At 51.3% G+C, this 13152-nt stretch overlaps 1 protein-coding gene across 8 annotated transcripts in view; it reads left to right on the top strand.

Moving 5' to 3' along the window:
- Window positions 1–13152, top strand: part of TTC13 (tetratricopeptide repeat domain 13) — a 45421-nt gene that overhangs the window by 22448 nt on the left and 9821 nt on the right. For all 8 annotated transcript variants that reach the window (XM_036354712.1, XM_036354709.1, XM_036354707.1 and 5 more), the window contains 9 exons: window positions 1014–1130; window positions 2088–2198; window positions 5109–5191; window positions 6404–6545; window positions 6807–6981; window positions 8525–8681; window positions 9967–10097; window positions 11178–11310; window positions 12305–12397. In XM_036354712.1, coding sequence (XP_036210605.1) covers window positions 1014–1130; window positions 2088–2198; window positions 5109–5191; window positions 6404–6545; window positions 6807–6981; window positions 8525–8681; window positions 9967–10097; window positions 11178–11310; window positions 12305–12397 — 1142 coding nt within the window. The remainder of the gene's footprint in view (window positions 1–1013; window positions 1131–2087; window positions 2199–5108; window positions 5192–6403; window positions 6546–6806; window positions 6982–8524; window positions 8682–9966; window positions 10098–11177; window positions 11311–12304; window positions 12398–13152) is intronic.

The raw sequence follows: 13152 nt of genomic DNA, 5'->3' as shown, positions 1-13152 counted from the left end.
TCTCTGAAATAGTCTATATTCAGTGAACATAATGCAGCATTTTTAGTTACTCAGGTCATTATTCTGCCTATTGATTATGGTTATGTACTGAGGGGTCAATAAACTGGGTAGGGATATTTCTCCCTCCAAACAGAAGCCCCGCCCACTCTGCCTGTGGGATTCCCAGGCCTGTGCTTTGTTCCTTCCTCTTCCTGGCAATGTGCCCCCCTGAATCCTCTGTTTTGCTGGTTGGCAGCTTCTGCAGAATAGGAAGCCAGTTAGTAAAACTTGATCAAAATGACCTGTATTATCAGGAGAAAACCAATCCTAACCAAGAACGTTTGCTGAGGAGAAAGTGCTTGAGCTTGAGGCGTGCACACTGACACCCACTTGGGGTTTCCTCACGTCTTCTTGGTGTACCTTTGCCTCCCGCACTATCTCGTGTGGCGTCCTGTGGCCTGGACACACCATCGCTGGGCCAAAGAGCTCTCCAGACAGGCTTGCCGACGTGTCTCTCTGTGCCGCGGATCATGCCTGTCAAGCTAAGCGTGAACACACCAGGGCTTACGAACACCCGAAACCTTAGAAATGGTCATTGGGCACTTACTACCTCTGAGGACGTAGCCACAGGTCATGGACGGCCCTCTCTGGGCCCAGCCCTTTCTCTGTCTTAATGGTTCCCAGTTTTCTTTCCGATTGATTTTGACCCCACATTTGGGTCTGAAAGAGTAACTAGAGGTTGAGGAAAAATGTTCACATTTCAAGAACAGCAACATTGGTGCTAACCCAGAGCGTGGAGCAGCCCCAAGGCCGTGGCTGCCATCCCAGCTCGTTAGCCTCCCCCTGGGCGGACAGGCGAGGCCGCTCAGCTTGCTGACCTTGAACCCCACTGCCCAGTGCATGAGGTCAAGGACTCTAGTCCGCGGAGGGAGTAATGCTGAGAGTGGAGTGTGCTGAAGCGTAATGAAAACGTCGGCAGTTCTAGGGTTGCTCACTGGGCGTTTTCTCTCCTGACCTCCTTTCTGGGTTTGTAGATTCTGTCCCCTCTGGGACGAATTAGTGAAGCGGTGAACGACCTGACGAAGGCCATCCAGCTGCAGCCCTCCGCCCGCCTGTACCGGCACCGCGGGACCCTGCACTTCATATCAGAGGTGGGTCCTTTCTGCCCAGAAACACTTCCTTGCGCGATGATAAACACCGAGGTCACCTTTCCTTCTGCTCCCGGAAGATTTGGGTTTGGGGCCGCATAGTAATATGTTGGTGATACAAGACCGTTCGTTATAAGAGCATTTATTGTTATTTTTTCGCTGAAATAGAACCCGTAGCGAAATATCAAGTACCAAGAACTTGCTTGAACTGTCAGTAGGAGCTAATTCTGGCCGGGGCGGAGGGGGCGGGGGGAGAAAGAGAGAGAAACGAGAAATTTGGTTCCTGGATTACACTTCAGCCTCTCTTGTGGTTGCCAGCGTAGGAAAGCGGGTGGGCCTGCTGTCAGTGTGATTATTCAACTTAGAGGTACAGTCTGAATTCCTCTGGGTATCAACCCCGGAACCATGAGCTGAGCTAATGTGGCTCCCCAGGCCGCAGGTTCCTTCTGTGGGTGACCCAGGTCTAGCAGGCTTGTCTTTTATCATCACAGTGGCATTTCTGATTGCCCCAGTTATCTTTTTTGGGTTTATGTAATTTTTATAAAAAATTTTAATGCAAAAAATAGATATTTAAAAAATCTCAGCATAGTACATGTGAAGGTCGATTTATAGCATAATTATTTTAGATGTATTTAATACAATAACCTGTGAATACGAGAAAATAATTTTTAAAGTTCCTCTAACAGGTTATCACTTTAATATTACTTAAAATAATAATAGTGTTTGAATAGTTGAAACAGTATGCTTATATTAAACCTTTGTCGGTCTTCCCATCCATTTCCTAAGAAAACCCACTATTTTAACAGTCGAAGCATTCGAGTTATTTATGGTCATGAAATGTTTCCTCTGAGGCTGAAAGGACAGAGAATAGATGGGGATTTTTTCTTTCCCGGTCAGAGGTAGGAAATGTCCAGGTGTCTAGCGAGTGCTGCCTTATTCTTCCCACTCTCCCTCCCGCAGGACTACGCCACGGCCCACGAAGACTTCCAGCAGTCCCTAGCGCTGAACAGGAACCAGCCCATCGCCATGCTGTACAAAGGACTGACCTTCTTCCACCGGGGACTCCTGAAGGTGACGTGGTGTGCGTGGTCTGCGGACCCTGCTCTCGCTGCGCGGTGGGGAGAATGCCGTGGAATTGAGTTTGGCGCAGCCCCGACCCTGAGTCAGTGGTGAAACGCCTTCATTAAATGAATGAACTTCGTGTAGATACCTCTGTGTCCCTGGTGAAGGGGTCTCTCCAGGCCAAAGGCAGTTCAGAAATCCAGGAAGTGGGTGATGGGTGACCCCTTATTTACGTCATCGTCCAGCACATAGAAACCTACCAGGCAGTATTGCATGGCAGATGGCACAGCTGTCCAGTTCAGTAGCTGTACCGGACAGTTTGGATGTTTTAGGGAAAAAACAGCAACCATTTTCCTATTGGATTCTCTCTGTTTTATCTGTGTCTCAAGGATACTTAAGAAATTGTATGTTCTGAGCACGTATTTCGATCAGCCTTTACGCTGAGGGTTCCCTGAGGTTGTGCTGTCGGCCAGAGGGAGAGCTGGCCGCCCGCCAGCCGGGAGGAGGCCCGGCCAGAGGTGTGAGGGCACTCCCTGCACCAGCCGGCCCAGAGCCAGCGCATATCCACAGAGGCTGATGCATTTGAACGTAGTTTCTGTGTTCCCAGCGGCTTCAAATCTTGATTCTGCTGTGTCCCCTCTTTGGCAGAATGAGGTAGAGAGCTGTGCAGTCATTAGACAGGAACCCCGAACCAAAGCCTCTTAAAGCTGAAGAGAAATCACACATTGAAGATCTGTGCGTCCGAGCATGCTGTAAGTGCAGTGGGCAGCCGATGGCCCTGGGCGCCTCCCCCAGACGCCCACAGACACCCAGACTGAACCCGCCTCCCTGGGCTCTGACCCTCCCCTCCCGCCCCGTCCTTCCTCCGGTCCCCCTCACGCTGGGTAGCCCTGCCCTCCCCTCCGATGGGCAGCTCTTGGCCCCAGCAGGCTCTCCGGCTGGTAAGCTCCCTGACTGCCTTCTTCCTCGTCCCCACATCCAAACAGCTGCCCGGGCGGTCCTAGTTTGCTCCTACAGGTGTCTCCCGAACTGCACCCTGCTTTTCTTTCCTGAGACACTGTCTCCATTCGAGCCCCCTGCTACTTGGCCCCTTTCTCCCCCCTCTGCAGTCTGTATGCTCTGCTGGTGCACAGCTGTGATGCTGCCCAGAGCCCATTCGTAGGCCGCACCCCTGCCTGCAGCCCCCAGCCCTCACTGCCAGCATGGCCCAGGTGACCACACTGGCCTGGTCCCCACCTCTTCCATCTCCTCCACTCCCACCCGAGCTGCCTGCACTCCTGCTGACCCCTTTCTCCTCCCCCTCCCCCCAATTCTGAGTGCCCCGTCCCCCTGCGCAGTCCCTTCCCGTCCACCAGGCCTCTGTCCTTCCCAAGTTCCTCTCCTCCACGTTCTCTGAGGCCCAGCCCACCACCCCTTCCTCTGGGAGCCTGTTGTACCCGGGTCAGGTAGCTGCGTCTCCCTCTGTTCCCAGGACGTGGACGCGTGCCTCTATTGTAGTTCTTAGTGCGTATTCTAATAACCGGGGTAGATCCTAGCTTCTAACTCGACTGATTGCTTAGAGGACAGAGGTCGTGATCTGCTCACCGTGTCTCCCCTGTGCCTCCCACTGCCCGGCACGTCGTAGGCGCTCAGTACATGTTTGCTGAATCAAAAATATAGTTGCAAAAATTTTAAAAGTCAAAAATACGTCATAACAGGAAGCCTTAGTTTACAGCGGTCTTGAACATTTCTTAAATACTGAAGTTACCGGTCCTCCTCTTTCTACCAAACAGTGTTCAGTTGAATTCCTTAAAGTGCACGTTGTCCTATTGTTGCCTGAGGAATATTTAGATGCCAGCCTCTTGCCCTGCTGCCCGCTCCTCGCCCCTGAGAAAATCCAGAAGCAGGGAATGCGTGACTTTTTAAAGAATTAGGATTGTACTGCTTTTGCAAAATTATCTTGTGTGCCCACCAAATCATTAAATATTTATTGAGTGCCTACCATGTGCAAGGCATGTGACATCTTTAGTAGTTTTCTGCTCTGAACTGTCTCATCGAGGATGAAATGATGATCACAGAAGTTGTAAAGTCTTTCTCATTAAAGCGTCAGGCTTTGTAGCCATTCACTTAAGTGAGACACTTCTTTTCCTGGGGAAATGTGTGAAATGTCTTCATAATCTTTATTACAGTCAACGAGCCAATCAGAATGAAAAAGACACTTGGTGCCGGTTTAAGCCTGGGATGTCGGTTCTGAAACAGAAGGGTCCATTTTGTAGTGGTTTTCACAGGGAGAGTCCCACAGCGGCCAGCGCTGTGTTTGCTACGGCTCCTCCTGGCAGCAGGGTGCCCTGTGGCCCCCACTCCCTTAGCTTGCGTGGCCCCTACTCCCTCAGCCGCAGACCTGCCACGGTGCTGCCAGGAGCCAGGCCCCACACGCCCACCTTTAAGGTTTCTGTTTTATTTTGTGTCCCTGTTTCTTTTTCCTTATAGATCATGGGAACCCTTCAGACAGCCCATACAGGGGCCTTTTCACGTGTTTTGTGAACAGTTTCACTGTGGGCTTGCTTTCCCCCCTTTTAGTTGGTTCTATTTTATTGCTGCTAGTTATGATCATCTGAGTTTTTCCTACAGCTGGTGGGCCTTGTGGTTCCACAGGGCTTTCAATCATGAAGGAAATGATATTAATAGGAAGGTGGTATCTTTAGGCGGAACGTCCTAAGACAGGGAGAAGCTGTGGTTCCCAGGGATGCATCTGTTGACTGAAGTAAACTCTCCAGGTTCAGTTGATTGCACTTCCTACCTCTCTCTTTTTGTAAAGTCCTCCTATTTAAAAAGTCACTAAGACCCTGTGAAATACACATTCAGGTGCTTTAGTGATTGAAGCAAAACTCAATTTGAACTGTTCTGCAAGCGAAACAATGTTCTATATGCTTTTTGCAGGAAGCTATTGAATCCTTCAAAGAAGCTCTGAAGCAGAAGGTTGATTTTATCGATGCGTATAAAAGCCTGGGGCAGGCCTACAGGTAAGGAGAGGAGCGCCAGGTGGGCAGCAGGCGGGTGGCGAGTGGGGAAGCCAGAGCCTCAGATAGGAATGATCTCTAAGCAAAGTTGTGTTTCTTTTCCTTGTTTTATGAGTCAGATTTTATTTTTCAATATGTTTTTATTTTATTTATTTATTTATTTATTTTTAGAGAGAGCGGAAGGGAGAGGGATGGAGAGGTAGAAACATCAATGAGAGAGGAGCATCAGCGATTGGCTGCCTCCTGCACGGCCCCCAACGGGGATTGAGCCCCCAACCCAGGCATGTGCCCTGACCAGGAATCGAACTGGCGGCCTCTTGGTTCCTGGGTTGACACTCAACCGCCGAGCCACACTGGCTGGGCCGAAATTTCGTTTCTTAACCAAAAGAAATGGTCATTCTAAATCGCAAAGGCATGTGCGCACTTGTTGAGAGTCTGGAATACAGCAGGACCCGTGTGTCAGAGGGTGTCATGATACTTACTCTTACGCTCCTAACTTCCGTGTGTATGCGTATCTGTCTGGAAAGTGAGAGGCTTCCCCGGGTGATGGTTTGAATGGCGGCCTCACGAGCTGTGGAGTTATAGATGCTGCTGTTTTTTTAAGCCGCCACTAAGGCTACTGCCCACATGGCTATGATCTGGGTGCGGGTTGCAGTAGAGGGATGAAGTGTTACAGCTCTGACGCTTCTCTGTCGGGAGGGAGAAGCTGTGCCGTGACCCTGGCTGCCTGGCTCCCTGGCTCCATGCCTGGCCCTCAGAAATAGAGCCATTCTGATTTTGGCTTTGGGGAAAAAAAAATGCACTCTGACTTACTCAAAGGTACCATAAAAGTTAGAAAAGGAAGACAGTAACAGAAACTCTCTTCAAAACTCTGAGAGCCCGGCCGGCGTGGCTTCAGTGGTTGAGCATCAACCTATGAACCCAGAGGTCATGGTTCGATTCCTAGTCAGGGCACATGGGGGCTCGATCCCCAATGGAGGGCGTGCAGGAGGCAGCCGATCCATGATTCTCTCTCATCATTGATGTTTTTCTCTCTCTCTCTCCCTCTCCCTCTCCCTTTCCCTTTCTCTTTCTCTCTGAGATCAATAAAAATAAAAAGGGAAACCCCTTGCCAAGCTATCCGATTCCCAGATTAGGCCTTAACTCTGAAGATGACTTACTGAGTATGTGTTCTAACGGGTCTGTACCGTTGCGTGACTCTTGTGAAACCCCTAGAGAACTGGGCAATTTCGAAGCAGCCACCGAGAGCTTCCAGAAGGCCCTGCTGCTCAACCAGAACCACGTGCAGACCCTGCAGCTCCGGGGCCTGATGCTCTACCACCACGGCAGCCTGCAGGAGGCCCTGAAGAACTTCAAGGTGAGCCCGCGCGAGCCGGCTGCAGGTGTGCGTGGCTCCCCGGGAAGTCCCGGGATGAGCGGGCTGCTGGGGAGTCGGGTTTCTGCCTCAGAACGGAAGGAAAGCCGCTGCCCCGCCCTGTCGGCTAATTCACAGAGCATGTATGGGGCCTGATTTCACCTGGAGGGAGAGCTTGCCTAGTTCCAGATGAAAGGATGGCGCACATGAGCGTTTCCCTAAACTGGGTCGACACTAACATGCGTTTCTCCTTTGCCGCGGCAGCGGTGTCTGCAGCTGGAGCCGTACAACGAGGTGTGCCAGTACATGCGGGGCCTCAGCCACGTGGCCATGGGGCAGTTCTACGAGGGGATAAAGGCACAGACTAAAGTCATGCTCAACGACCCCCTCCCCGGCCAGAAGGCCAGCCCCGAGTACCTGAAAGTGAAATACCTCCGCGGTGAGTCAGAAACGACAGTCACTGAATTCTCACGCGGAAAACCAGGAAGCGTATTGCTTGTCTTGTCTCTTATGTTCCATGGACAGCTGAGTATCAGAGGTTCCAGGGAGCCTGTCCACAGCCACCCCGTGGTGAGCGGTGGGACTCGGAACTGGATGTTTTTGTTTTTCACGTAAAGCCAGATCTTTCCTTCCATTTCTTCTCTTTCCTTTGTTACCATGAGCCCTTCGCAACAGTACTGTCCAACAGAAAATAATCGCAAACTGTGTGTGTAATTTAAATTCTCTAGTAGATACATTGAAAAGGTCCAAACACACAGGTGGGATGAATTTTAACAGAACATTTGATTTAATTCCGTATATCCACAATATCAGTTCCACATGTAACTGATAGGAAAGCACCATTCATTCGCTATTTTACCTTTTTTGTACTAAGTCTTCCAAGTTTGCACTTACAGTACATCTCAGTTTCAATATAAATTTCCATGGGGCATATTTGATCTAAATTTAAGTTTCATAAAATTTAACGTTGAAAAAGTAGATTCACATATGCAAGTTCTTTCAAACATACTGAAGTTTTCTAATAACTGTATCAAATGTTTTTAAGTTTAAATTCATTCAAATCCATTTAAATTTAGCTTCTCAGGCACCCCACCCACATTTAAGTGCTCCGTGGCTGGGTGGCTATGGGCTGCCTATTGGGCAGCACAGCCCTGTCCTCTGAATTCCCTCTTTTTTCCTGGTTTGGAAAACTGGGACTTGTGAGCTCTAGATGGAGGGATGGGGAGCCAGGTCCCGGGTTTTTTCTGCGCTGCTTTGTAGAGATCAGCAGCAGGCGGTCCATGGGTGAAACCATATAGGCAGTTACTCATCTAGCAGGTGACGGAGAACCAGGCTCAATCTGACACTTGGATTCTCAGCATCTGGAAGGGAAACGTGAGCTCTGTGGTGTAGTTCATGGGAAGGTGGTTAAAATTCAGCCACTGTGGGCCCAGGCTAACGCTTGTATTCACCTGGAGACTCAAGTCAGTGGCAGGTCATTCCGATTAGCATATAACAATAGTGACTTAATTAAATTTGGAGTCTCCATGTAGGATTCTTTTTTTTAAAAAAAAATTATCTTTATTTTGAAAGTATTACAGATGTCTCTTTTTTCCCCATTGACCCCCTCCACCTCGCTCCCGCCCCCTCAGGAGGCAGTCACTGCATTATCGTTATGCACACAAGCATAAAAGTTCCCTGGTTCATCTCTTCCCACCCAGCCCCCCCCCGCCTTCCCGCTGAAATGCATCCGTCTGTTTCATGCCTCTGTGTCTCTGCATCTGTTTTGTTCATCTGTTCATTTTGTTCATTAGATTCCACATGTGAGTGAGATCATGTGATGCTTGTCTTTCTCTGGCTGGCTTCTTCCGCTTAGCATGGTGCTCCCCATTTAGAGTTACTGTAACGAAGTGCATGTGTCACAAAACATTTGTGTGGCCGCCCGCTAGAGAAGACGCTCCTTTAGCGGCACTGGGTGTGTGAGGTCTCACTCCCGCCCGCAGAGTACTCTCGGTACCTCCACGCGCACCTGGACACGCCCCTCACGGAGTACAGCGTGGACGCGGACCTGCCCGGGAGCTTCAAGGACCACTGGGCTAAGAACCTGCCCTTCCTCATAGAAGACTACGAGGAGCAGCCGGGCTTGCAGCCCCACGTCAAGTGAGTGCCCTGCGGGCGTGTCCTCTTGTTCAGGCTGGACGTAGTCCGCCGGGCGTCTCTTCCCCAGCGCACGGCCTTCCGCTCCTGTTTCTGATCACTTTGGATTTGACACGTCTGCAGATATTTCTTTTTTATATATATATTTGGGTTTTTTTTTTACTTCAAAGAGTGGAAAGGTGAGGGGGAAAGAGATAGAAACACCAATGATGAGAGAGAATCATGGATCGGCTGCCTCCTGCACGCCCCCTATTGGGGATCGAGCCTGCAATCCAGGCCTGTGCCCTGACCGGGTATCGAACCGTGACCTCCTGGTTCATGGGTTGGCGCTCAACCTCTCAGCTGCACCAGCCGGGCTTCTTTAGGTTATAAAGTACCATGAAACTTACCTCTGGATTTCGTCATTTCTTCTAGTCGGATCTTCCCTGCTAATCATGGGCAGTCTGACTGGCAGCCTTTGATACGCAATATTCTTCTGCTGTGTTACTTTTAAAACAAATTACTTAACATACTGAAGGTCTGAAATCCCACTACTGGCCAACGACTGCTGCCGTAGGGCAAAGCGGAGATGCCAAAGGGCTCTCCGGTCACAGCACCGTTAGATCCTGAATAGATACTGATTCCTGGGAGGCCACAGTGTCTTAAGAATTAAGAAAATTCCGTAAAGATCAACCCTCTCACTCTCTGAAAAGAAAGAAAGGCGTCCAAACTGGAATGGTGAATGCTTAGCACGTTTACAAGGAAGGTGTCCCAGAGGGGAGCGTATCTAACAGCTGCGGTGGTAGGATGCTGGAGGCAGCCCAGCCCTGTGGCTCACAGGTTGAGCATCAACCAGGAACCAAGCGGTTACTGGTTCAATTCCCGGTCAGGGCACATCCCAGTGTTGGGGGCTCCATCCTAGTAGTGGCATGCAGGAGGCAGCCTATCGATGATGTTTCTATCTCTCTATGCCTCTCACTTCCTCTCTGAAGATCAATAAAAACATTTTTAAAAAAAAGCATGCTGGAGGCACAGGCAGGAAGGCTTGGCTGGACTGGAAAGGGCTGCACTGATCCCACATGGGAGGCTTTCACCAGAAGCAGGTGCAGATCCTGCCGAGGAAGAACTCGGTGCCGACTCGGGCCCAGCATCCCACAGAGTCAGATCGCTAATGTGAGAATCGGCAGCAACCGGCTGGCCTTCGGCTTCCTGATTGGTTTTCGGTGGAGGCGGCGACTGCTCTTCGGGGAAATTGATGACCCGATGCCTGTTGTAAAAGTCCTTATCGTGTCCGACCTGTTTCTTCCAGAGACGTGTTGCATCAGAACTTTGAGAGCTATAAGCCGGAGGTACAGGAGCTGATCTGCGTAGCGGATCGTCTGGGGTCACTGATGCAGTACGAAACGCCGGGTTTCCTGCCCAACAAGAGAATACACAGAGGTACGTGAAAGGCTCCGAAAATGGAGCCGTTTCAGACAAAGGAGCCAGGATTGCTAACCCGCGCTGTGCTTTAAAAAACCATTTGCTGTGCTTACTCAACATCTCCACGTGATCATCACAGCAACCTGTAGATTCATTCATCTGCATCCCGAAGGACGATGCCTCCTGCCCTGGCTCCGTGCGGTTGCCATGGTGTGGACGTTAACAGACCGTAGGGTGGTCTGAGGCCTGTGGGGCAGGCAGCTCCCCCGCCCCCCGGGGCGGCTTCCTACCTGGAGGCCTCCGGGTGCTTTGGCAGGGAGCCGAAGGGAGGGGACACCTTTGGGGTATCTCTAGTCCCCTCTGAAAGGTTGAGTTTTGGCAGGGCCGTCATGATTGCGGTGTGCACCCGGCCTTGTTAAATCCCCACACTTGTGATTCTTTCTTTACACACTGACCCTTGAACAGCTCAGGTTGGACCTGCAGGGTCCACTCGTGCGTAGATATTTTCAGTGCATCTCTGGAAGCTCATAGAGATTTCCGGCTATCCCAAAGCAGTCAGGTTGCTGGCTCTTCCCTGTCAGTGCACGAACCCTGACACCTGCAGATACGTCTGAGCTTTCCCACATGAGCTTTCCCTGTGTCATGTCTGGTGTTACGGACAGGTGTAGCCCCAACAGTGCATCGCCTAAGACAGTACTGATGTGGGTGCTGGCAGACAGTTGTCTTGCCAACAGACGATGTAAACGTAACTGCATATACAGCACAGAACTGTGGAGGCCGTTTCTCTTCCTTAGGATTTAATAACATTTTTATTTCTCAAGTTTACTGTATCCTCAGAATAGAGTACATAATACACATCACAGATGAAGTATGTGTTAGTCGACTGTTTATGTAATCAGGAAGGCTTATGGCCAACAGTAGGCTATTGGCAGTTAGTTTGGGGGAATCAAACTGGTCCCCGGGTTTCCAGCTGTGCAGGTGGCCAGTGCCCCAACCCAGGGTTCAAGGGTCCGCTGTTACCGACCGGAGTTACCCCTGAGACGCAAGCTCAGGCCCGCAGCTGTCCTGGCCGCCCCTCCCTCACGGTTTCTCCCGCAGCCATGGGCCTGGCCGCCCTGGAGGTCATGCAGGCCGTGCAGCGGACCTGGACCAGCTCGAAGGTGCGCATGAACGGGAAGACGCGGCTGATGCAGTGGAGGGACATGTTCGACATCGCGGTGAAGTGGAGACGGTAACCAGCATTTGCATGACCGAGACGAGGTCTCCTCGCCCTGGCCGGTGCTGCTCAGTGGGTAGAGCCTCGGCCGGCGGACTGCAGGGTCCCGGGTTTGATTCCTGTCAAGGGCACGTACCTCAGTTGCAGGCTCCTCCCCGGCCTGGGTCCTGGTCAGGGCTCAGGAATGAGGCAACCACTCATGGTGTCTCTCTCACATTGATATTTCTGTCTTTCCCTCTCCCTTCCACTCTCTCTAAAAATCAATGGAAAAAATATCCTCAGGTGAGGATTAAAAAAAAAAAGTCTCTTCAACAGGTTTCAAGTTCTGTTTTATTTCCTAACAGGAAGCCTCATACACTATATTATCTTCTCTAAATTTGTCAAGTATTGCTGGCATCATTATTCTTTGAAATACACTCATTTACTATTGACAAATAGGAGTTACCATGTTTCCACATACATTTTTTTTAAAAGTATTTTAGAAAAAGCAATCTTTTTTTTTTTTAAGAAAAAATAGGTTTTTATTTATTTTAGAGGGAGAGGAAGGGAGAGGGAGAGAGAGGGAACATTGATCGGTTACCTCCCTTGCCCCGTCGGGACTGCGCCCACAACCTGGGCGTGTGCCCTGACTGGGAATAGAAGCGGCACCTTTTGGCGCGTGGGAAGGCGCTCAGCCAGCTGAGCCGCACCAGCCAGAAGAGCAGTCATTTCGAAAGAGCATGCGCCTATGGCCTTTGCATGGACTTTGGTGCGTGTCTCTATAGCTGCCGTGTGTGCCGGGGTGCCCGGCTCCGGCGTGGGTCACGGATGATACTCACTTTCATGAGAAAGTGCCGCCCTGCTAGTAAGCCTGTCCTGACTTCCTCCGTGGCCGTCGGGACAGCTGGTTGGAGTTTGGTCTGCGCCACCGCTTTCTCCCCGCTGTGCAAAGACGATATTTTATTGTTAACGCGTTGGGACCTTTCTGGGCTGTGGAAAGCCTTCGTCTCTAACTAGCTCTGTTTTACAGGATTGCGGACCCAGACCAGCCGGTGCTGTGGTTAGATCAGATGCCGGCACGCAGTCTGAGCAGAGGTTTCAACAACCACATCAATTTAATCAGGTAGGACCCCCCGTGCATCTTCTCTGTCTTCATCGGAGTCTATTCTCAGTCGTGGGCCTGGAGACCACGAGAGGCCCATGGCTCCTTTCCTGATGACCTGGACGAGGGCCGGCACGGACCCGCTCTGCCGTGCAGAGTCCTGGCTGCAGCCTCGCAGCTGGTCCCGCTGCAGGAGGAAGTGCGGTCCCTGGGAGGCAGGGGAGTGGTTAGGAAGCTGTGTGATAGCTCAGGTGAACAGGTACCCAGGCTTGGAAGCTGTGCAGAGTGAGTTGGAGGGGAGAGAGGATGCTGGAAGGTAGGATGAGTAGCGCTGGTGGGGGGTGGACATGGGGAGAGCATGGGGCCACAGGGAGACGTCCTGTCTGGCTCAGGTGTGTGGGTGTCCCAGGAGGCCAGGTAGTGACAGGACACAAAGGGGTGGGCGTAGAGCTGGGAGAGTGTCGATGAGTGGACGGACTGTTAGGAACTCGAGGTGTGGGGGAGTCTGGGGAGCAGTTGGGTGTGTGCATGTCGCACACACGTAGGCTGTGTCCATTTTCTTGTGCCTGCCGGTCAGGTGTGTCCATGCGGGACATGTACGCCAGCCCGACGTACACGTGACACCAGTCGGCGTGTACATTTTCTGGCCCATGTGCATAGCCGTGGGGTGCGCACACCACCGTGTGGCTGTGCATGGAGTTGGGGTTCAGATTGGGGGCGGGGGCGGGGGCGGGCGTAGAAATGTGAGAGACCCTTTAGGGCGGGTAGTGGGGATG

Source organism: Myotis myotis, unplaced genomic scaffold (assembly GCF_014108235.1).
Source record: "Myotis myotis isolate mMyoMyo1 unplaced genomic scaffold, mMyoMyo1.p scaffold_m19_p_21, whole genome shotgun sequence".
Lineage (NCBI taxonomy): Eukaryota > Metazoa > Chordata > Mammalia > Chiroptera > Vespertilionidae > Myotis > Myotis myotis.
Note: the sequence above shows the minus strand (reverse complement) of the source record. Positions and strands in the feature narration are given on the sequence as shown.